The sequence below is a fragment of the Arvicanthis niloticus genome, chromosome 9 (genome assembly GCF_011762505.2).
Source record: "Arvicanthis niloticus isolate mArvNil1 chromosome 9, mArvNil1.pat.X, whole genome shotgun sequence".
In the NCBI taxonomy this organism is placed as follows: domain Eukaryota; kingdom Metazoa; phylum Chordata; class Mammalia; order Rodentia; family Muridae; genus Arvicanthis; species Arvicanthis niloticus.
Window position 1 is genome coordinate 41,598,439 of NC_047666.1, and position 25,228 is coordinate 41,623,666.

General features: G+C 37.8%; 1 protein-coding gene across 1 annotated transcript in view; it reads right to left on the reverse strand.

Moving 5' to 3' along the window:
• Cntn3 (contactin 3) overlaps nt 1–25,228 on the reverse strand; it is a 354,703-nt gene that overhangs the window by 105,784 nt on the left and 223,691 nt on the right. Inside the window, exons 6-7 of the mRNA XM_034512693.2 lie at nt 5,587–5,790; nt 4,535–4,637 (exon numbers count right to left, since the gene is read on the reverse strand). Coding sequence (XP_034368584.1) covers nt 4,535–4,637; nt 5,587–5,790 — 307 coding nt within the window. The remainder of the gene's footprint in view (nt 1–4,534; nt 4,638–5,586; nt 5,791–25,228) is intronic.

Sequence of the window (25,228 nt, forward strand, 5' to 3'; positions counted from 1 at the left end):
TGGAAACCAAAAGGACCCAGGAAGTCACTCCCAGCCTGGAACACTGGTTCCTTCCGGTCTGGGCCAGAACACTGAGCTGATCTTGGGTGGCAGCTCTGCCCCCAACATCCAAGAACCCAGAGGAAGCAGGGATCCCAGGCGCTCTAACTTGGACAGTGTCTTAGAAACTAGTTCTCAGATCTGAGGCCTAGATCAGACCTCTGCCAGGTCTGCTGTTGTGTGGACCCTGGATTCCACCTGAGACATACTGGAAGTTCCACTCAATCCAGATCCACAGAGGAACAAATGAACTCAGAGCTTCAGACAACGTATCCTGAGATATTCTAGAGGAGACACTGCACCCAGAATAGCAGACACCTAGCTGGACTACTACCTTGGAGGCACCATATCCTGAGGCATCCTAGAGGTACCACTTAATCCAGTGCAGCTGGAAAAGATCACAGAGACATCTGGACCCCTAGGAGATCAGACACAAGCTAGATAACTAGAAAGACAGGCTTCAGTCAGAGACAGCAAGTACAGGCAGCACTAGAGTTAACCCGATGGCAAAAGGCAAGAGCAAGAATGTAAGCAACAGAAACCAAAGTTACATGGCATCATCAGAACCCAGCTCCCCCATCAGAGCAAGCCCTGAACACCCCATCACACCAGAAAAGCAGGAATCAGAATTAAAATCACTTCTCATGATGATGATAGAGGGCTTTAAGAAAGACATAAATAACACTCTCAAAGAACTTAAGGAGAGCACTGGTAGACATATAGAAACCCTTAAAGAGGAAACACAAAAAATCCCTTAAGGAATTGCAAGAAAATGCAACCAAACGGGAAAAGGAATTAAACAGAACCATGCAGGATCTAAAAATGGAAGTAGAAACAATAAAGAAATCACAAAGGGACAATACCCTGGAGATAGAAAACCTAAAAAAACGATCAGGAGTCATAGACACAAGTATCACCAACAGAATACAAGAGATGGAAGAGAGAATCTCATGTGCAGAAGATACCATGGAAAACATTGACACAACTGTCAAAGAAAATGCAAAATACAAAAAGTTACTAACCCAAAATATACAAGAAATCCAAGACACAATGAGAAGGCCAAACCTAAGGATAATAGGTATAGATGAGGGGGAAGACTCCCAACTAAAAGGACCAGTAAATATCCTCAACAAAATTATAGAGGAAAACTTCCCTAACCTAAAGAAAGAGATGTCCATAAATATACAAGAAGCTTACAGAACTCCAAATAGTTTAGACCAGAAAAGAAATACTTCCCGCCATATAATAGTCAAAACATCAAATGTACAGAACAAAGAAAAAATACTAAAAGCAGTAAGGGAAAAAGGCAAAGTAACATATAAAGGCAGACCTATAAGAATTACACCAGACTTCTCACCAGAGACCATAAAAGCCAGATCCTGGACCGATATCATACAGACCCTAAGAGAACACAAATGCCAGCCCAGACTACTATACCCAGCAAAACTCTCAATCATTATTGATGGAGAAACCAAAATATTCCATGACAAATCCAAATTTACACAGTATCTCAACACAAATCCAGCACTTCAAAGAATAATTGGTGGAAAACTCCAACACAAGGAGGGAAACTACAACCTAGAAAAAGCAAGAATAATCTTCCAAAAACCCCAAAAGAAGAGAGTTATACAAACATATCTCCACGGATGTTAGCCCAAAAGCTTGGATTAGCGAAGACTCAACCCACAGACCACATGAAGCTCATGAAGAAGGAAGACCAAGAGGGGATGCCTCAGTTCTACTTAGAACGAGAAATAAAAATGCTCAAGGGAGCAAATAGGGAAACAAAACATGGAACAGAAACTGAAGGAGGGGCCATCAGGAGACCTTTCCACCTGGGTATTCACCCCATGTACAGCCACCTAATCTAAACACTGTTGTGGATGGCTGGAAGTGCATAATGTGAGGAACATGATATAGCTGTCTCCTTAGAGGTCAGCCAAAGACTAAAACACTCAGAGGACAATGTTCACAATTAACCACTGATATGATCAGGGGTTTCCCAATGGAGAACTTAGTGAGAGGACTGAAGGAGCAGAAAGGGTTATTGACCCCAGGTGGAAAGCAATAATACCAAACAACCAGAGCCCCCCAGGGTCTAAACCACCAGCCTGGGAACACATAGGGAGGGACCCAAGACTCCAGAGGTATATGTAGGGGAGGATGGCCCTGTCAGACATAGGTGGGAGAGGAGTTTCTTGGTCCCATAAAAAAAAAAAAAAAAAAAAAAAAAAAAAAAGAATGAAAAATGAATGAATGAACACACAGTGGGGGAGGATGTGAGGGCAGGGAGGGGATAGTGAGGGGGGTAGGTGTGGTCACTGCCTCATAGAAGCATGAGGAGGGGGATGGGATAGGTTTCTGGGTGGTGGGAGGAAGTAGGCTAAGGGGATAAAATCTGAAACGTAAATACTACAACCAATTTTAAGAAGCGGGAAAAAAAAAAGTCTTCAGAACCAACATCTTTAAAAAAAAATGTCAGCCCCCTGGGGGTGGAAATTTTTTTTTTTCTTTTTTCTTGATACTAAAACTTGTTCTGAGAATTGTATATTGCAGAATACACAGCCTTGGTGTATCTACTCATCAAGCAAACTGAGCAGACCTGCCCAAACCTCTGATGTCCTGGAATTCCATCTGGATTCAGTGAAGACACAGCACCAGAGGCTTATCAACTTACTCTCCCCCCCCACCCCTCTTCTAAAATCTCAACGCCCTTAATCAGCTTGAAGAAGTTAAAGAAGAGTCAGTGCCCCTATTCCCTGAGCTTGGGGACTAATGTGGTTAATAATGGTCTGTCTTTCTAGGGATAAGTAGTGGTTTTGTTGGAACAGGGGGGATTAGCTAGGACTTACTGCATAGCCATAACCTACTGGTAGAAATCTATATACTTATTATCAAGATGAAGTTATAAATTCTTAAATGGTACAAAATTTACTTTGATCTCAAATTTAAGGTTTTCATTGGTACGAGCCTCTTATTAATATAAAAATGAGATGAATATTGATACACTCATGGGCATTGTGCCTGTATAACACATTAAGGAATACAATGCCTAGACCCAGCCCTTTTTTAACTTTTTTAACTGATTTGGGATGGTTAACCTATGAGTTAAGGGACTATAGCAAATTCGTGGTTTTGAGTTTATTGTTACGGTGTTTTCCGTATTTTATTTAGAAATAGCCGAGAGGAGTTAACAGAAAACAGTCCAGGTTACCCTACATGGATAGTTGGTTTTCAAAACATCAGAAGTCCATAGAACTGATGCTACAAATATTTATATATTAATGTTCATATTGATTAGAGACCTGTCTGCTCCTGACAGCTTCCTGTCATGGATTCTAAGAAGAAATTGAGCATCCTTGGAGTTACTCCAGTTGTGTGGTAACAGCCACTAGGCAAGAATTGCCTCTCTCCATCTACAGACAAATTACTGTCCAGAAAAGGACACACATGCAGAATAGTCGACTGATTATATCTGCCTAGACAGAGTAATCAGTCCTTAATAATCCTGCATCACCAAGGTCTGTCAGATGATTCTGGGCCAGAAGGCTGAAGATTTGATGCTCCAATGTTCGGTAGTATAGGGGCTTTTCAGGTGTTCAGAGGTCTCTATAAATTGGCTAAGTTTTAGAAGCTATGCTTTGTGCTTCCCACAATTATAGTTAACTCAGTCATTCTGGATTTCTGACGGGGTTGAAAACTTATAGCTATTTACCATAAGAGAAAAGATTTGAGTGGATGGTCGTCAGCTGACATTCATCCTAAAGCCAGGTTCAGAACTAAATGTTTCAGTTAGGATAGATGACAGAGGTGCTGGTTAGTCAACAAAATGATGGACTGGGTAGTAGGACTATCTTGTACCTCACTGGTACAAATTGGCATAATTATGCTCTAATTGTATTTTGAGAGAAAAGTTTCATTTTAACAGGAAGGGTGATGTGTAGGAGGAGCTAAGGTAGGAGGAGTACTGAGAGCAAGAAAAGGAGTAAGAAGAGGAGGAGAAGAAGGATAGGAGAAGCTAGGTGATGAAAGAGAGAAAGAGGGGGAGACAGGGAGGTAGATATTCATGTATATCCACCAGTCAAAGATAGTTGTTATATCTAGGTCGGTCAGTGGGTTACACCTCTGATTGAACAATTCCAAACTTATAACACTTATGATTAACATTATTTTAAAAAAAATGTATAAATGCAAAAAGGAAAAGGGGGCATGTGATAGGGGTTTTCTAAGGGGGGTGGGGGGGAATGGGGAAAGGGGATGGCATCTGAAGTGTAAATAAAGTATCTAATAAAAAAATACATAAAAAAAAGAAAAAAAATACATATTTTTCCCCCTTTGGAAAATGTCATAGTGATATCTGATACCTTGTATGCTAATTTAAAATATCAAACACTTTATTAACATATACATAAAAATGTATTATGTTACAAAATAATAGAACCTACCCTCCTCCCCTTAGTAACCTAACACTGTGTGGGACTGTTAAAGAACTTACTTCCCTAGGGCGAAGCATTCCAACTTCACAGTTGAACCTTTAGCTGATGGAAGAGTTTCTGGAAACTGGACTTCTATTTTGGGTTCATATTCACCCATGACACCTGTGAATTCGTAATACAAAACGGGAAGTGTCAGTGTTCTCTATGGCATCGTTTTGTACTATGTATTTCCTGTGGCATAATTTTAAATAAAACTTTTTTTGGCTCCCTTTTGAACCTACTTCAATGATTGCAATGACTCACTTGTGCTACCCTTGACCAACAATGCACCCTGAATAACATTTAGAACTCTGGCTTTATATAGTCAAAAAATGCTACAATATGCAAAACATCTTAATGAATACCATTTAAATTTTATACGCGATGTGAACATTTCTATTTAAGTTGCCATATACAATGTATTAATAATCCCTTAAAGTACAAAGATTATAGTGGGGTTTTGCAAAATGGTAGCCCAGTCATATAAGTGCCAATCTTAAACATATTAAATGGCTCCCTGATGTCAAAACATAGTGATGAAACATGCTGGAGCATTCCAATTCCATTATACTTGACTAGAAATCACTTCCATATTTGTGTTCAAGATATGCTGTATGAGATATGATTTATTTTTAATAGGTCAACTACCAAGGCTTATAAATTGGCACTCTCTCATTTTCCCACTCAATAGTTCTATGCAGTCCGTGTTGGTCTCAAACCCACAGTGTAGCCCATAATGACCTTGAACTTGTGATTGTCCTGTCTTAAACTCTGGAATTACAGACATGGAACACCATATCTACTTTGTGCAGTTTTGAGAATCAAACCCCTGAGCTCTCTACATGTTTGGGAAGTATTCTAACAAGTACACTATAACTTCAGCTTCTAAATTGGACTTCTTCTATATCTTAAACATTGATCTAGGAGGTAATGCCACAGAGTTTTTCTTTACAATTTTACTTTAGTAAGACTTTTTTGCTTTTAATAAAATACATACTAACTAAACAATTTCAAGCTGACAAGAATGAAAAACAAATGCCTTTATGAGCATTCCACTGAGAAGGTCTCATACCATCAGAGCGTAGCACCAAAGGGGTTGGGGAGCCCAATACTCTGGCATTTGTCACAGTGCTGGTCACCACACATGTGTAATTTCCCACATCAGATGGCTCCACTTTAGCTATGTAGAGGTGTCCTGTCTCTTGAGAGACAAATCTTCGACTATCTTCTTCAACAAATGATGGATACTCATTGAAGACCCAAGCATATGATAGTTCTAACAAAAGTTAAGAAGACATGCATTTCATTATTTAGTAAAGTGTTCCAGACTCAGAAATGTACAAAATTACCTTTACATCAAGTTTTCCTTGCAAGTCATTCAGAAGAGCACTTAGTAAACTGATTCTGCATTTATTTTATACTATGATGGAGAATACTGTTGATTGGCATTCTAGTGCACACAGCACCTCTGCTCTCTTCCTTGTCTTTACTCTAGGTGATGCTTTTATAAGCCTCAATGGATTTGCCCTTGCTTTCTTTTCATTTCTGTCTCTATAGTTCCATAGCTCTAAATCACCAATTATGTCACAGCGATTTCTAGCATCAAACTGTTATCATGGCCCCTTATGAATAATAAAACAGTGGCTCAATCTCAACATAAATACCCCTGACAAATTCTGACAAACTCTTGGTTTCTCTTGCTCCTTGGTCTTTGAATGTGCTGTTCCTGGGCCTACAAAGACTTTTTTTTTTTTTTTTTTTTTGCTTGCCCTTCCTCCCTTCTTTCCTTTCTTCCTTTCTTCTTTTTTTCCTTCCTTCATTTTATTTTCTCTTTCTTTCATTCCTTCCATCTTTTCTTTCTTTCCTCTTCCCTTCCTTTACTCATTCTTCTTTCCTTCCTGTCTATCCTCATATCTTTCTCCCTTTCTTTCTTTGTTTCTCTCTCTCTCTCTCTCTCTCTCTCTCTCTCTCTCTCTCTCTCTCTTTCTCTCTCTTTCTTTCCTTTGTTCTTTCTTTATTCTTTCAATGGTAAATTGCCATATATTCATCATACATACTATTGGGTTGCATAATGAAATTTTTATAAATAAATACTGTACTTTTCTCACATAGGAAAACCCTACCCTTTTGCTCCTGTACCAGCTCCCATTCGTTTTTTTTTCCTAATGAGTTTCATTTTTACTTTCATGTCATATACACACAATGGTCTGATGTATCTATGAAAAATCTAGGATCCATAAATGTGAGCAAACCCTACACATAGCTCATGGGAATGTAACATAGTCCAGTCACCATGGAAACCAGTATAAAAAACTGTCAAAAGTTAAAATAATTACAATATATAAAGTTCTATATAAAGTGCTCTTGGGTATTTACCAGGAAGACACTTAGTAAACTTTACAAAACCAATTTTATAAATCAATGTTTCCTGAAGTATTCTTTATGATAACTAAGTTGTAATGTCCATCTAGAGATGAATGAATAATGAAAATGCATACAAAATAGGATTTCTTCAGCTTTAAGGAAGAATGAAACTGTGTCATTTGCAGGAAAATACATGGTTCTTTTTCTGGTTTCTACTTCTTTGAACATTAAACCCCATCAACCTGAAATAATGTTAAGTGGCTCATAATGTAACATGGGGAGTTACCTCCAGGAGAAGTATTCCTTCTACTTCCTTATATGGGTTGCAGCCCATATCCAGAGTGAAACCCAAGAGGTAATTTGTATTCAAGAGGTTAATTCAGTATGTTTGTGTGTGTGTGTGTGTGTGTGTGTGTGTGTGTGTGTGTGTGTATGTGTAGGAACCTTCAGAGGCTATCAGAGGCCATCAGATGCTAGGATGGAGTTAACGACAGTTGTGAACTGTTTAAAGTGTGTGATGAGAACAGGATTCCAGTCCTTTGTAAAGGCAATGCATGCTCTTAATTGCTGAGCCATCATTTAAAATCCTTCAAAAACTCTGAAGTTTACTCTAATGTAAGCATTTATCAAACATGTAATGACTGTTACCTCAGTTGTCCTTGTGATAATAACAAAAACCATGCCACTTTTTTCTTTTATCTCTGGTTCTGAGAATCAAAGCCAGGCCCTGGCACATCTTCCCTAGTGCTCGACTGTGAGTCACATCCTCAACCTTGGTGTCAGTTTTAATTCAACTGCTCCTATTTGGGAAGGGACAGTCCTGAATCTAAGGTCCTGTTCCCCAATTGGTTCTAGATTTGACAGTAAAGTAAGTCAGGGGCCAATTGCTGGGCAGAAGGCACAAAGGGGAATTCTGGGTCCCAGAAGGAAAAGGCAGACATAAGAAAAGAGAGAGGAGTTATTCTGCCATGCTTTGGAGGAAGAAGAATGCAACAAACATGTGAGGTCTCAGGGAAGCTGCAGACTATGACCACTACTACAGACTGGTGGCCAGGGGTGTTTGACAGGGTCTAGGTGGGAGTAGCCACTGAAGTTTACAGCAGGTAGAAAGATGGAGATAATAAATTGACAAGGGCAAGCTTTTCCAGGTGGGCAATATCAGCACCCAGCAACTGAGCCAAGAAAGCAAGTTGTAAAGGAACAAACTCTGTGATTGTGTCTTTTATCCACAGATTCAAGGGAAGATGGAAGGGGGCTGGTGGAGTGATTACCTCTGGAGCTGAAGCTAGGTAGAGCAAAAGGGAAGCCAGGCTGGAGCTGGTAGTGTGGCCGAGCCAGGAGAAAAGCCCGTAGCATAAAGCTACATGCAGTATATTTGTACTTGATAACTAAAACATTAACTGCATTTATCAAGTCCTAAATAAACATTTGCTGAGTCCGGTAAGGGCCTGTTATGCTATAAGCTATGAGTAAAAATTTAGGGTCTTCACCAACTGTGGGCCAATGTAACCAGTAGTTTCCTAAAGAACTATATTCTTCTCTACACGAATGAGATCTAAATAATACTATCCTTTGTGGTTCTACGTCCTCAAGTTTTTGAGAGAGCTAAGTGTTACTAGGGCAGAGTTACTGTGATTTGTTTACTGGCTTCTTTCTTCATATGCTCTATTTTCGTTTGCAGCTACATTAACCACATTGCCCTGGTTAAATGATATAAAAGTCTCAAAGGACGTTTTGAAAAACATATGCTAGCCACATGCATTTGAAATCTAATATATATTTGAAACTCAACATAGATTTGAAGCACAATTATAATCATACAATATATTTCCTTTTGAGGTAAAATGGACAGCCACTTGATAAAAATTAATATGAGACGATGTTCGAAGTTGGGCTATGAGATGCTATGTGTTGTGAGGAAAGGGGATACGAGACAGTTTCTCATTACTGAAGAATACACATAGAGCTCAAGAGAACACTCACGCTCACACAGCTGAAAACCCTCCAGTGACAGTATAATGCACATAAAAGGCTAGTAGAGGTGAGAGAGCCTGAAGAATTTGGTGATCATGAGCCATGACAATGCCAGTGGCAATCTTCTATCTTGATGAAACATATTGCAAATTGTTTATTCGCAAACATTGTTTTCTTTTCTCAGAGAGTGAAGAATAGTTTATGAAAGTCTAGTTAAGCCACTGATGAGTTAGGAAATTCCAAAGTTGCAGGTTAAAATTTATGAAAAAACAAAATTCAAAGGTTCACTCCCCTTAGGCCTACTCCCATGCTGCTTCTCACTCCAACAGTGTTTCCACATAAACTTAGAGAAGAATAATGCTGAAAAGGCAGGCTAGGCTTCTCCTGCGGTGGGTAAAGCTGGCTTGTTGCAGCAGCAATGGCTCTTTAGGGTTATTTTGTAGCTCTTAGTCAACCCACCTTTCAGACATCTCTTCCACCTCATTTTTATTTACCATTCTTTCTCTGCTCATCAAAATGCTCAAGACACAGAATTGACACAGTGGGCTTCTCTTTACTATTCAGACAGATTAAAACTTTGTTCTTAGTATAGGAACTGGGCATAAGTTCAATGAGTTATGAGTAGTTCAGGTGGCATAGCTATAATGTCCGCTTCTAGTATGCATGTAGAGGTGACATAAACTCCATTTTTAAAACCAGGTTATCCCCCAAATAAGAAGAATTATAAGAAATAACTCAGTGTAAGAGTCAGAAAACTTAACATATGATAAATTTATACAAAGAAATAGTTTAACTTAACATAAGCCTATATCAACAATAGGTACGTGTGATATCTTAGAATAAAAATCACAAGTGTAATTTGATTTAAAACATTTACTGTATATATATATATATATATATATATATATTACATGACTCCATTTACTAATTTTTTTTCAACATAAAAATCACTAGCACTTAAAACACAATGTGGTATTTTAATGTTTTAGATGTGATGATTTCTGTCTGTATCATAGTAATGACTTTGTTAGGAAAGCTAAAGAAATGAGGTCAACCATGGCTGTGTGTACCTCTGGGGTACACTGGTAGACATAAGAGGCTCCACTCTCATGCCACCATTGAGAATTTACTGTGGAGAAGGTAAGTATGGTTACCAGAGGTAGACACTCTAGCCATAATCACCCAGACTAGACCTGTTTGACTAAACTCAATCAGAGTGTAAATGCGGCTCATTCCTGAACCTCGTAGGGTTTTTCTAATGGGGAAGTCTGTCCTAACACTTCACAGAGAAATGTCCAAAATGCTTTCATACCTTTCTTGAAGTTTGACTCTTGTTTCTGTCCACATATATGTGACCTGATTCTCAGTCTCTTTGTTCTTCTTCCTGTCTCTAATCCTGCTCCCTTATGCTTTCACAGGTCCTTCCCAGCAATCTTTTTCAAATCTGATCCTTTAATCTTATTTCAGTGTTGACTTCCTGGGAACCTGAACCAACTTGGTTGCTGACATTGAACAACAGTCTTCTTTGTATTTAAAATTGTCCTTTCCCTTTGATCCAGAGGGAGCATCTATTCAGGATCATAAACTTCCTTTCCCAGGGATAATTGCTCTCCTCTTACATTTCTATCAAGATAATCTCCTCCCTAACCTCCTGGTTTTTTTTTTCTTTTTTTTTCCCAAATATGCTGGCAGCTGTCCTATAGACAAGAAAAGCTCTTCAGTAGCCCAGTGTGAAACAGTGTAAAGCTCTCTGCCTCTGACACTTACTCCAAAGAGGCAACTGGTTTACTTTTAATGCAGTGTTTTTCTCTGTGAAGTAAGTTAGTGAGCCGAGGAGGAAACCCACTCACAACCTGGAGAGCAGATGTCAGAAGCTACTGTCAGCAGAACTTAGGATGCATGCTCGCAGCTTAGGACTTGGGGTCATCAGGCAGACACAGAAGTCAATCACAGACCCCTGTGCTGATGGGTTCTAAATTACAGAGATGTACTACAACCTTAAAGAGTTAGCCAGTATGGATTTATATATATGCAATCTTCATTATGCAATGCATCATATGTATTTTACATTGTAAAAGGTGATTATAAAGTTTCATAAATACTTCCTTTCTCTAAATGTCCCTTCAGTGCATCTTATATAATGTTAGGTTAGTCAGTATTGTAAATGGAATTGAATGATAAATAGAGATCTTTAGTACATCCTAAAGAATCCAGAGAATAATAATTCTGGATCACTACAAAGGATAACAAGCAGCACAAAGAAAAGTTTGGAGAAAACCTGTAAGAGGAAATACTCGAATAACTCTTTAAAATCAAGTAGAAGATAAAGATATACAAGCCCAGTGAGGTTTTCAATGATCTAAATCAAAGCTCAAGTGTTTGGGTGACTTATTGTCAGAAGTCATCTATGAGAAGCTAAGGCTTTCCTGGAGCTAGCCCACCATTTTTGCATGGCTTATGATTTGTGAGCTCTGAGAACTCCCAAAAGACTTCATCTCAGGATTGCTTCTTGCAGCTGTTATACCCTTTTCTATCACTATTGCATAGTCTCGTGATTCCTGGGCATTAGCCAACCCCATTGGGCAAATTTCCTGTAGATCAACACAAAAATAAGCTTTCGTGAATTTATGCTGTTTAGGTTAATTAATTGTTTTTTATAGAATTCCTTATTTCATTCAAATAATTTTAGAAAGTTTTAAGAAATGATTTTAGTTTTTTCATCAGAAAAATATAATAAAATTAGAAACAAGAATAGAATATGCCGACTACTCATAAAATAGTAAGTAAATGATGCATTGTAAGGAAAATTATGAGATTTCACAACTACATTAAAAAGAGAAATAGGTTTGGGACAAATCTTTGATCAAGGAAAAGCATTCATTCTAGGTCGGGTCCAAGGATGAAGCCACAAGTGTGCACTATGATAAAGTGAGGGCATATGAAATTGTTGCTTTGAACTCATAATGAAATGCTGCTTTGAACTTAATATCAACATTCTCTGTAACTCCGCTTTAATGTAACATTTTATCTATGAGGTACTTCTCTAAAGAACTTTTGTCTAAGAAGGTATACAAAAGCCAGAGAGACGGAATAAGATGTGGCATCTGGGGCTCAGCCCTATCCACCCATGAATGTATATGTGTGGCTTAGGGTAGCTCTGCCCTTTCCACCAAATGTATTTATGTATGTGTCTGTTTGCATAAACATTCGTGTGTAGGCATATGTGTATATATGTAAGTATGCAAGAGCACTTGTGGAGTTAATGAGACAGATGGTTGGCCCTGATCAGAATGTATGTGTGTGTGTGTGTGTGTGTGTGTGTGTGTGTGTGTGTGTGTGTATGTGTGTTTGTAGGATGTATGTGTTTTTTGTTTCTACTCATTTTTTCCTAGTACATGAAGAGTTAACAAGTCCAAGCCTCTTACATGGCCAGAGAGAGGGGTCTTTGGGCCAGAGAGATGGGAACCCTAACAAGTAAGCTTTCTTTTGTTCCTAATCCCCTGATGCTAACAGAAAGCCAACAGCTTTTGGCTTTAGACTAGCAAAGAGTTATAGCCAGAAGAACTGTCAAAGATAAATAAACTTTAGCCTTACCACTGACTCTATACCCTATTGCTAAATTTTCTCAGGGCTTTTTCATGCTGGACTGGACTCTGGCATCTAGTGTATTACACAGAATAAATGACCCTAGTTCTCCACACCTAGACCTTCAAACCTAGGGATAGGTCATTAGACATAGCAGAGGGACTCTGCAGATGTAAGTAACATGATGCATTGAGATGGGAAGATCTTCCTGGATTATCTGAGTGGGTAAAAGAAATGCAGGGAAGTGATAGGGGCCCCTCTCCATCTTCAAAGGAATAGCAAAAATACATTTCTGCCTTTATCTTGGTAGTTAGCCCATCAAACTGATAACTTGATTTTGGACTTTTAGATGTCTACATTAAGATTTCAGAATCTTGTCACTGCAGCATGTGGGCAGCTATACACCTGGCCTCGGGACTGTGATAAAGACATGCTGTTAAGGGCATTGCAGGGAACCTAGCATGGCCAATGCAATCAATTACCAGGAACTTTCGAAGGACAGACACACAGGAAGGACAGAGAAATTGGGTTGACTAATGAGCAGAAGTCCGAGGGAAATGATACCTTACTGGAAGCCAAGAGCCAAGGAATATAGGCATCTACTGGCAGCTGCCAAAAGCAAGGGCAATGAAGGGATGGCCAAGATTCTGGGAAAGAATTCAGCACAGGGAACTTCCAATACCTTGATGTCAATCTCAGAAATTTTCTGTTTAACTTTAATGTGCAATAAATGCATGTTGGTTTTAAGCAACATGCTTTGGATCAACTAAAACTGCTAAATCCAATAACTGCTACAATAGAAAACCGACATAAATGGTAACAGTCAACAACAAATAAATATTTACAGTGTTTCCTGGATTTACTACTGTAGTAAACATAAAATATCCTGACAAAAATAAAAAGCAATTTAGGGAAGAAAGGGTTTCTTTTAGTATATACACTGGAACAGTGTATAGTCCATCATTGTAGAAGTCAAGGCAGGATCTTCAAGAAGCAGCTGGTCATAGTCACAGTCAAGGGCAGAGAGAATGTGTGCACACTCACCAGTGTGGTTGCCTCTCTACATGTAAAAAGTCCAGAACCCCAAACCAATGGAACAGTGCTGCCACAATGGGCAGAAGCCCCACCTTGGTTAAAGTAACCAAAAGAATTCCCACCAAAATGCTCAGGGCCCAAACCACCTATAAAACATCTTAATGAGACTCTCTTCCTGGGTGTCTCTAGATTATGAAAAGCTACCAATTAAAAGCTAACATCACATAATGCTAGTTATTTCCAATAAAATATCCCAAATAATAAAATTGAAATGAGATTATATAAAATTGGATTTAGAGAGCCAAAAGAGCAGCTCATGTTTCAAATAATACAATTTCAAAGATCCATATATGAGGAAATAAATGGAACATTCCAAACTAGAAAAGCAACTACAATTCTCGAAGTCTTTTACAACCACCTAGACTTTTAATGATTTAGAGAAAGGATGCATGCACATCTACATGTGATAGGGCTTGCAGTGTCATAAGAAGTAAGTAGAAATCTGCACCATTCACAGTGTATATAGACCCTTTTTCTTAGAGGAAATATCTGGATCGAGGTTTGTTAGCATCTGCACGTCTATCTTAAAATTTATAAGTCACAGGACTTACTTAAAATATTTGAGAATTATATGATTTATTACATCCTGGATAAAGTAAAATGACATCTACTACAGTACTATGAGAGTTTACTTATAAAAATCTCCATTGGCAATAAATGTTAATTGGATATAGAAATGCCAAACACATATCATTTATGCATCCTTTTATGTACAACAATAAATAAAAGCTATGATATAAATTCTAATTTCAGGCTCCAACAAGCTAGACTTTACAAAATATTTAGAACATTTTATGGAAATCATAAATGCCCTATAGTTAAGTAACTTTGTCACTCGGCTTTATATTAGCAATGCTATAATAGTATTATTAATAATAGTAAATATTTTTTTTAATTGGAGAGCTAAGAGTGTCTAACAATCACAGCAATAAATAAAGAAAATGAAGGCTTGAAATTCTGCTTTTTGAAGAGCAGTCCATGATGGATGATGTCACTTTGGCATCCACATTCCTTCCCTGGTCACTGAAGTGTACAACCAGTCAATTTAACATGAAATACACTACTCTGGTGTTTACCTGGAGAAATATTAATGTGCATACTACTGGCATTTGACGGTTTGTTTCTAGTTCTACTACGAAATTCTATTATGAAGGAGATTTAATTCTAAGCCCAGGCATTTTGTAGAGAAAACTCTGTTAAACAAAACTGCAGTTAGGCAAAAATTGTCAAAAGAACTTGAGCCATTTTCTGCAGTGGCAACTGGGAAAATCTGACCTATTTTTAAGATGAGACATATTTAAAAGTTCAGGAAGGCTCCCTTGATGTCATTCAAGATTTTATCAGTAATTCACACAATTGAAAAGAGAATTCTCCTGTGAGGCTTACAGGTGAAACTACTTGGCTGACTGTCTGGGATACATTGTACACCCCACCATCTAAAACAAGGTTTAAAAGAAAAACAAAAAAAGGTCAATGTTAGGCACTGGTATGAGGTATCTAAGGCACTCCCAACATTTCAGGGGGCTTTCATTCAAAAGCAGTTTTGTAAATTGTTGAAGATGATATTATACAGCAGTTTCACTTGATAGATCACAAATATCTACTGAATCCTTTCTGACTTTGACCACTAACTTGTGAGGTTTCTAAGAATTGTGTTAAAACCTGAAATTATGATGTGCTCAGCTCAGGCTAGCCCCAGGTTGACTGTTGGGATACTATGCATACTATTCATGCTTGCTTGGAAATGGAACATTTTGGAGAAATCTCTCTCCTCTCTGTGTCTGTCTCTTCTCTGTCTCTCTGTCTCTCTGTCTCTCTCACTCTCTCTCTCTCTCTCTCTCTCTCTCTCTCTCTCTCTCTCTCACACACACACACACACACACACACACAACACACACATTCACACACATACACTTTTGTCAGAATCTCTATTTAGGCCACCAGAGAAGAGGTAAGTAGCTGTGACAGAGAGTAAAATATACTTACCTGTCTCTTTGAGTGTTTCCTAAAGATCAAGATCAAGTTCTATGAGTTTGAAAGTGCTTGACTGCCCTGTTTTATGTGTTCACATTTTTGTCTTTGTAGGGTAATCATGTTGTCCTAACCCCCTAGTGAGTTTTCACAAAACTTATTTTTCCCCTAAACACTCCATCTTGCACAGATTTTGTCTCTGAATTGCTTTACTTGATAGCTTAGTAGCATATATGTGTCTTTTTCCTTGAGTAGCCAGTGCTGATAGAGAATGTTGTTCATGTTCTGAGAATACTTCCATCACAGCCTCCTCTATTCTCTTTGAGGCACTGTAGTGACTTCTGAGGTTATCAATATCTCCCACTATTCTCTCACTTTACACAGTCCATTATTACTTATTAATTTTCAACATGTATGAGACCAAACATGACAGAGTGTTGTTGTTGCTAATACTGCTGTTGTTCTTATTGTTGTTGTTTGTGTTCCTCTTCTTCCTCCTCTTCTTCTTCCTCCTCCTCCTTTCTTTATGTCAGCTGCCACATCTTTTCTCTGGGACAGTTGTTATTACCATTGATATGGTCATGGTGTTCCTGTCTCTCTTTGTTCTGTATGTTCTCTGTATAGACTTTCTTGGAAACCTGCCGAGGTCAATGTGTGTTGCTTTTTGAAATACACATTCCTTTTCTCATGTTATTTTTAACAGACTTCCCTGTCCAACTACCCTTTCAGGGTGTTTACACTGGGTTGAGATCTAAGACACAGGGGTAAAAGTTGGAACCATATTTAGTGGCTATCAGACTGTCCATCTGTGTCTTTTAGTGTCCAAGGAGATGTAACAAACCCATTGCAATCCATCCTCCCACAAGCATGCTAAAAGCATGGCATTGCTCAAGATATACATTTACATTTCCACAGGGGATAAATGCAGCTAAAAATGGAGAATTGTGAAATTCATGCATATATAACAAGTTGTTAAGGCTACAGATACAATTTTCAAGTACAGTAACCCCAGTTTGCATGGAAGGGGACATCCAGTTATAATAATTGAGACTAGAATAAAGAACTTAAGAATAGCAGCTAGAAGATCTGTAGTCTTTTCTCATCACTGTGTAAGAAATACTTGGTTAAATCAACTCAAGGGAGGAAAATTTCTTTTGGCTCACCATATTAAGTACTGTCATGGCAAAGAAGCCATGAGAACAGGAGTGTGAAGCAGGAGGTTACATCCTGAAGTACAGCCAGAAAGTGGGGACAGAGGAATGATTGACTTCATCTGGCTTTTGGATACCAGTTCAACTGAGCTACCCATTTTCATGGTAGGTCTTCTGCCTCCAATCATTTCTAGAGAGATGTTGCAGAAACCAATCATGTTGATACGTAACCATGACAGTATATAGGACAGAAAACGCCTTCTTTTCTCTCTCCACACTTTTATTATGTAGGAGTTCAAAGACCCTGAAGACATGTCAGAAAGCAATTTTAAGATTAGTTCCAAACTAATGCAGGAGATTAGACATTTCATAAGCAAAGCCTTCCCATACAGCTAAAATTTGATACCACATGCTTGTTGGTATGCAGACCTTATATATCTGCCAAAGTGCTGTGTCTCTGGAGTCTGACTTTCCTCATCACTCACAGTAACTAGTGGACTATTCTTAAGGGTTCAGTGTTGGTAAATAGCATTTTCCTTTTAAGTATAGTCTAAGAGATATAAAGAACCTTACAGCTCACGGGAGTGCTAATTGGAGCCAATTATATTTTGATTGACCTACCTTGCTATTAAAATGATATGCAAAATTTACACTGCCCTTGCAAAATGGAAATTTTCTTCAGAACAAACTAACTACGGGAAGCCTTGCCTTTAATGAATCCGAAGGTGGTGCTTTTGGGTTATAATTCCCACATCAGCTCTAAGAGGCTAATTCCAGAGAGGGGCTTTGCAGGGCTGCAAAGGATACAAAAGAACCCTAGACTCATGAAAAGGTGCAATCAAATAGCTGAAATAATTAAAGGCCAAGGAAAAGCATCACAAAAATGCAGCCCATTTCTCATTAGGTCTGATTTTTCATTTATGAAAGTTTAAACTCCCTTTTTAAAGAATGTCATGTGAGCATAATTGCTCTCTTTATGTGCCTGGGCTTTTAAACCAAATTAAAGTGTCCATTTTCAATGGTAAGTAGAAATGAGATCATCAGAAAGAGATGAAGCTACTCTACTGTATCATAAGTTTCTTGTTTTTTCTATCTTTAGTGTGTGTGTGTGTGCGTGTGCATGTGTGTGTGTGTGTGTGTTTGTACATGCCTGAATAGGTTTCCATTTTGTTCATCAAGACTGGGACTTTCAAACCCATAGTGCAGTAGTATATCTAGCCATCTTGCTCTGGGGATCCATTGTCTCTGCCTTCAGAGCACTAGAAAGACAAGCCTGCCATATACTTCTGGTACTTGCAGGGATGCTGTGAATCTGAAATTGGACCCTGTGTTTCCATGGAGTCTTTTTTAACTGAGCCATGTCCTTGGTAATAATATGTAACTCTCTAGGCAGCTGGACAAATTCATGAAATGTAATCCCTCCTTCTCTGTGTGCCCGTTTCTCTGTCTCTCTCTTCCCCTCTCTCTTACACACACACACACACACACACACACACACACACACGTGTAGTTTGAATATGCTTGACCCAGGGAGTGGTACTATTGGGAGCCATGGCCTTGTTGGAGTAGGTGTGGCCTTGTTGTCAGAAGTATGTCACTGTGGGAATGGGCTTTGAGACCTTCCCTCTAGCTGACTGAAAGATGGTAGTCTTCTTCTGCTTGCCTTCAAAACAATATGTAGAATTCTCAGCTCCTTCTCTAGTACTATGTCTGGCCTGATGCTGCCATGCTTCCTGGTATGATGATAATGGACTGAACCTCTAAACCTGTAAGCCAGCCCCAATAAAATGTCCCTTATAAGAGTTGCCTTGGGTCATGGTGTTTTTTCACAGTAATAGAAACCTAAGACCCACAGACACAGACACACAGACATACAGACAGAGACATAGACACAGACACACAAACTCACACCAGCTGATGTTCTTTGCCTCAGTAGCACATCAAATCTTTCAATTACACCTTATACCATTGACCTGACTTTTTTTAATGACAAGATAAACTAAAAAGAGACAGCTCCGTTATAAATTGTGTAATGAATATGGCAAAAAACCCTACCTGATTATAATATTTGATTAAATATTATGCTTGATTAGCAAATAAATGTAGAAACAAAAATAATTTCTCCAGATATTCATAATTAACACTAATTTCCACCCACCATTCTAGTCAGGTGGTGTTCTCACTGGATTCCAGTTTCTATGGTCCCAAAGGACACTTTGGAATTCAAAAGGGCTGCCTGCTCAAACTCGTATTTACACATGAGTTTGCAAGCTTTAAGAAAAGTGATAGGGAAAAAAAAGTTGGGAAAACAGAATATCTCAAGTTCTCTCTTGTCATGCTATGTAATAAATACATTCAGCTTCACTATCTTCCCAAACTTCTATTTTTCTAGAAAAGCAGATATGTGAAATCTAAATGAAACATCTATCACTCCATTACCCTGAAGAGAAGGCTTTTAAGGCCAGAAAAAATGCAATAGCTTTTTCTATGATTTTAATAATTCAGCTAAAAGAAAGCAAGCTTCACTGAGGTTAGAAGTGCATGAAGAGCTACAGCGAAACTACTCATAATGGAATTTCACTTAAAAATTTTATTTTCTCACAATTAAACTCTTATGGAGACTACTTTTTGAAATTTAATTGTCAAATAACAATTATAGATTTTAAATCATATAAAGTTTAAGTTTTAATATTTGCAGATAATTGTCATATTTATTGGATCAAGCCAATATCCATTAGCTCACACACTTATTGTTGTGTGATCAACCTTTAAAACTCTACTCACTAACTGTCAATTTTAAATTACAAAAATAATTATTAACTATGCAGTCATTAAAATTCCATTCCTGTTTCTACATGAAACTTTCACAGTAATTGATCAGTATCTCCTCATTTTACTGATGTGAATCTGGTAACTGTCTTCTGTGTTACCATGCTTTCATTTTTATAGAATCTGAATGTAATTGCATAACGTAACAAACAAGGGATACTTCGGGTAAAGCTTAACAAAAATAATTATAATAAAACAATCTTTTAATGTCCATATTCTGTCCTAAAGACTCTTCCAAAATGGTGTCTGTTTATATTACTCTACTCTATTTTATTGCCTCAAAGTAGTTTTATTGATTTTTCAGAGTCTGTCCTGTTTCTTTTATTAGAATAGTTGTATACAGAAATGTCTGAAGGCGGGAGCAGTTAGTCCCATAAAATTTCTTTATTTTATTAAAACTATTCATTGATGGTATAATTAAAACATCTATCTATCTATCTATCTATCTATCTATCTATCTACCTATCTATCTATCTTCATCTCTCCTTCGCTCCCTCTTATATTGACATACACAGAGATAGATAGACAGGTAGAGCAAGAAAAAAATTTATGTATATATATACATATATACATATATGTGTATATATGTGTGTGTATGATGTATATGCATATGTATATGATGTATATGTGTATGTGTATGTATATATGGGGAACATGTGTTTCTGTAAGTGAAGAAGCCTTAAGGAAACATCAGATCACTTGGAGTTGCTATTACAGACATTTGTAGATATCCAGCTTGCTAAATGAATGCTGAGATCTGAACCCTGGTTCTCATGATTACAAAGCAAAGGGTCTTAAATACTAAGCCCTAATTTTTGGTATAGCTCTACCAATTATGATTATTAATATGTTCATGTTTTATCATTCAGTCTAAGTATTTACTAACTCATGATTTAAGTAACAAATGTATACTATATTGGCCAATAAAGGTAGATTATAAGGACCAATGGCATGTTAATGTAAACTATGTCAAGGTGTCTCTTTAATTAATATAGTCTATAAATCTAGTGCTTCAGTGTTATGCTGATCTCAGTTATTGTAAATCCTTTTTGAGTTACTGTCTTTTATCCTTTTTTTCATTTTTAACTTCTTTTTTTGTAAATAAAATTTCCATTAATTTATTTATTTATTAACTTTACATCCCAATTGCAGCCATCCTGTTTTCTCAGTCCACCTCTCTCATGAACCCTCCTCTACCCCTCCCCTTCACTTCTGAGTAGAGAGAGATCCTCCCTGGGTACCAACCTATTCTGCTGCCTCAAGTCATTGGCAAGACTATGCACATCCTCTCCCACTGAGGCCAGACAAGGCAGACCAGTTAGAGGAACAGGATTCATAGGTCGGAGCAGAATCAGGGTAAGTCTCTGCTTCAATTGTCAGGGGACCCACATGAAGGCCAAGTTTCACATCTGCTACATATGTGTGGGGGGACTAGGGTTCAGCCCTTGTATGCTCTTTGGTTAGTGGTTCTCTGGGAGCCACTAAGGGTCCAGGCTAGTTGACTCTGATGGTCTTCTTATGGAGTCTCTATCCACTTCATGTTCCTCTATCCTTCCCCCAACTCCTTTACAAGACTTCCTGAACTTGATTTAATGTTTGGCTTTGGGTCTCTGCATTTATTTCTATCAGCTGCTGGGTGGAGCCTCTCAGAGGACAGTTATAGTAGGTTGCAGTCTGTGAATAGAGGCTGACTGTGAACCTGCACTAAATCCTATGCAGGGAACACCTCCCAATATGAAGGCACCTGTCATAAAGACCCTGAGCACCCTGTCTGTATCTGCCCTACTGGATGGGCTGGAAGTTTCTGTGAGACAGATCACAAAGAGTAGGCTTCCAGCCCTTGCCACAATGGGGCTGTGTGCCAGGTTGGAATCAATGGCCATTCCTGCTTCTGTGTGCCTAGAAGGCAAGGCATGCATTGTTACACTGAAGTACATGTAAGTGTTTCTTTTCATTTGTAAGAGGACAACTTTTCTAATCTGACCAGTGCTCTAATATACAAGATTCAGTGCATTATGGCTTCATTGGGATTTTCAAATTTTTAGAATCAGAACCAATGAGGTAGGTGGAGCCAAAAACATGGGGGAAATGTCTTTTTTCAACTAAAAGTTGAATTATGCTAACTGAAAAGTCTAATTAAACTTAAAATCATCAGTTGAACATCTTTCATTTCAGGTAGAACTGTTGCAAATCTCTCTTCACAGCACTCAAATGGTCAAAGGGGACTGGCATTTAAATTCATCCAATTATTTATTATAATCTAAGAATGATGAAATTTTTTTTGAGTTACTCTTAACACGTAGTAAGGTTTAAGTTTACTAATTCAATTAAAATTCTTTTCATCTTTCCTAAAAGACACCACTTGAAATAGAAGTTCTAAATACATAGCTTCTCTCTTTTTCTTACCCCTGCTCTGGTTCCAAATATATTTACCTGAAAGAAAATTTAAAAACTCCATGGAACCACCTGCTTCCTCCTTCAGACTTTCTGTATAAGGAGACTCTAATAAAAGAAACAGGCCTGACTGTTGGAAGAAGAAAACAGCAGTCCTGTGAGTATTCTTTGACCAGCAAGATGAAACATTTTCCCTTCCAGTAACAAATATGTAGATTTGCAGTGGAGAAGCATTACATTCCTCCTTGATCAAAGCCATGTATAAACTTACCTAGGAATTCTAATCTGTTTGACATAAGTGTTCATTGATTCTCCTTCAACTGCAAGGAGTCTGTACTTTATACTACCAACGGCTAATTTACCACAACATCATTAATTTATTCTCCCTATCTCTATTGTATTTTTATATCCCAAATAATCATCTAGGAAGCAGGTTGTTGATTTCCTTATTTGTGCTGATGATAAATCACATAGTACTCTGTTTTCATTAATATCATCTCAGCTAACATAAGCTTTTTTCTACCCTGTGACATCATGGCGGCATGAACATGTTCTAGGTAAAAACTGCACCTGTGTCAGTTCCCTTGTGAGCTTCTTTCTTCAAGCAATATGTTGTGTCAGACTATGACAATGACTAAAGTGCTCATACTTGATTTGGTCTGTGTTTTATTTCAACAGTGTAACTCATGGGCAATTTCTGAGTATGTTTATATATTTCTTTCTCTTTATTGATAATTCAACTAGCTGACCTATGGTCACCATGTGATGAAAAGCCTTCCTGGTTTCCACTTGCATTAAGTCATGGAATATTTGAAGCACCAGGTTTTATATCAAATGACCTCATAGCTCTACTGTATTTGCTGTGCATAGACACTTATCATCATTGAACTCAGACAGGAATAGATTTCACAGCTTCTCTTTAGAGCAATTAAAAATTTGAATTCAGGAATCTTTGCTTGCACCAGTTGTTCTGAGGAGATGGAAGACAAGACAGTGGAAAGAGCCTTTGCAATTGCAAGCTGGTAATTAAATCCCACCTGTCTAGATATCCTTCAATGATGTTCTGTAGTTGGAATTTCAGTCTAGATTCATTTTGATCCCTTATACATAAGGATATGAAGCAGTGTTTCCATATCACATAAGAAAAGATGACAATATAGGATAACACAAGTTCAGAAAGTTCAAAATACTGTTAAATATAGATCAATGCTTGCTTTCCTACCCTTCTTCTTTTTATTGTAAGGACAAATTGAAACATGTTTTCTATGGCAGCTTTGAATGAAGCAGACAGTCTTGCTTTAGAATCAGAGAATTTAATGTTTAGGAGTGAGTTTGTGTTCTAGATATAAACTTTGGTGAATTCATTTACTTCCTCTGACCCTAGCGTTTATTCCTACTTCAAAAATACAAAGACTACAGGTTTAATTACTCACCCATAGGACATGGTTGAATGAATATACTATGGGGAGTGGACTAACTTGATGCCTCTTGTAGTTGGTGGATGGTTTAAATTGGATCATGTAGAACATATAAGGTATTGGTGTTTTCAGGGTGTTAACTATAACAAAAATAGCTAGCACATGCATCCCTTTAAAAAGAAAACAGTCATACCCTGGGGAAATCATGTAATTAGTTTTCTCCCAAAACCAAAACAACAAAAAAGTAGGGCTAAAGGTGAAGCTCAGGGGTAGAGCAACTAGCAGAAACATCAACATAAAAGAGAATAAGTAAGTATTCTTCCTCAGTGTGGGCTACACAGTGACCTTAGAGATTTATAAACATTAACTTACTTATTACATATTTTGTAGATGCAGCAGCTAAGGCCATTCATGAAGTAGCCCACCATTCTACCTAAAATGATTTGTGTTTTAGAACCAGAGAAGTGGCTCAGTAGACAGTGACACTTATGTCACTCAAGCTTGACCACCTGAATTCAATCCTCAGAACATATGTATATGCAAAAAGAAATCCACTCGCTAAGAATGTCCTCTGAACTCTCCATACACTGTACCATGTATGTATCCTCAAATTCTCCTCTTCTTTCCCCTCTATTTCCTTCTCTCTTTTACATACATGCATACTGCTAATAAAGAATAAATAAATTTAAAATTTCAAAGATTAAGAAAGACTTGAAGCTTGGACGGATGAGTGATAGTGTACACTGTTCTTAGGGTTGCTGCTCTATGCAGCTACTCAACCTTGTGAGTAAAACCAAAATGTATTGTCAAGGTTTAGTCTGTTGTTATATATGTAATGCTAATTCTGTCTGAGCATAAAAGTGAATTCTCATGATTACAGGCTTTTGTTGTGCAAACCTTGTTCCTTTATTTAAAACTATTGGTCATATAAAACTGGCCACTTACTGGAGGAATTAGAGGTAGGTAGCTTTGAGTGACCTGGTTGGTGGAGAGAGAAAAAAAGAGGAAAGAAAGGATTGGAAAGAGGAGGAAGCTGCCATGAGAGGAGAGGAACCATGTGCACATGGCCAGAAAAAAACTGCAAGTATCTGAGGTACACCAATGGGGAGGTAGCCAGGCCAGAAGTTAGATGAGTAGATTAGCGGTGATGCCTCAGTAATTATCAAGGCCAAATAAAATAACCATAGTCTTAGTCTCATTTATTTGTAAACTAGTCTGGGATAAGCTTAAATTGGTTGTACTATAAAACAGTGACATCTAAAATCAATTCATGCATTCAATAGGATCAGGAACAACTAGCATTTAAGACCTCATATCTTAGCAAACTTTCAAAGAAGTTTCACGTTTTATTTAAAAAAAAAAATCTAGTGGGGTGTAAAAAACATAGATATTAGACACATAAAACCCAAACAAACATAAAAGGAAGAAAAAAAGTAAAATTCTATGTGTAGGATTTAACTCCAGATGCTGCTAACACACTCTGTAAGCCAAGAAAAGTAGTCTCCAGTCTGTGCCTCTTTTCTTGTTTGGAAAATGAAGACAATTATAATACACAGTAGCACAAGCTCTTTCTCTGACTATATTAGAAACTACAGTTTTTCCTCTGTGTCTGTGGCTAATTGCTTCTAGGATCCCCATGGATACCAAAATCTACAGACAATACGGTAGAGTTGCAATCTACCCAGACCCTCCTACTCCATTTAAACAATCTTTAAGTTACTTAAAGTACATAATACCATGCAAATACTCTGTAAATAGTTACTGTATTGTACAGGTAGTCATTGGCTTGAGATGAGACTGTGTTCTGATGAATTCATTACAAACTAGAGATGTCATTTACTGAAAATGCATTTATTGCAGCTAGCCATCCAAATACCACTAATTAGTAACATAGTACACTACAGTCTTTACTGTTTCTCTCATAATTGAGTGG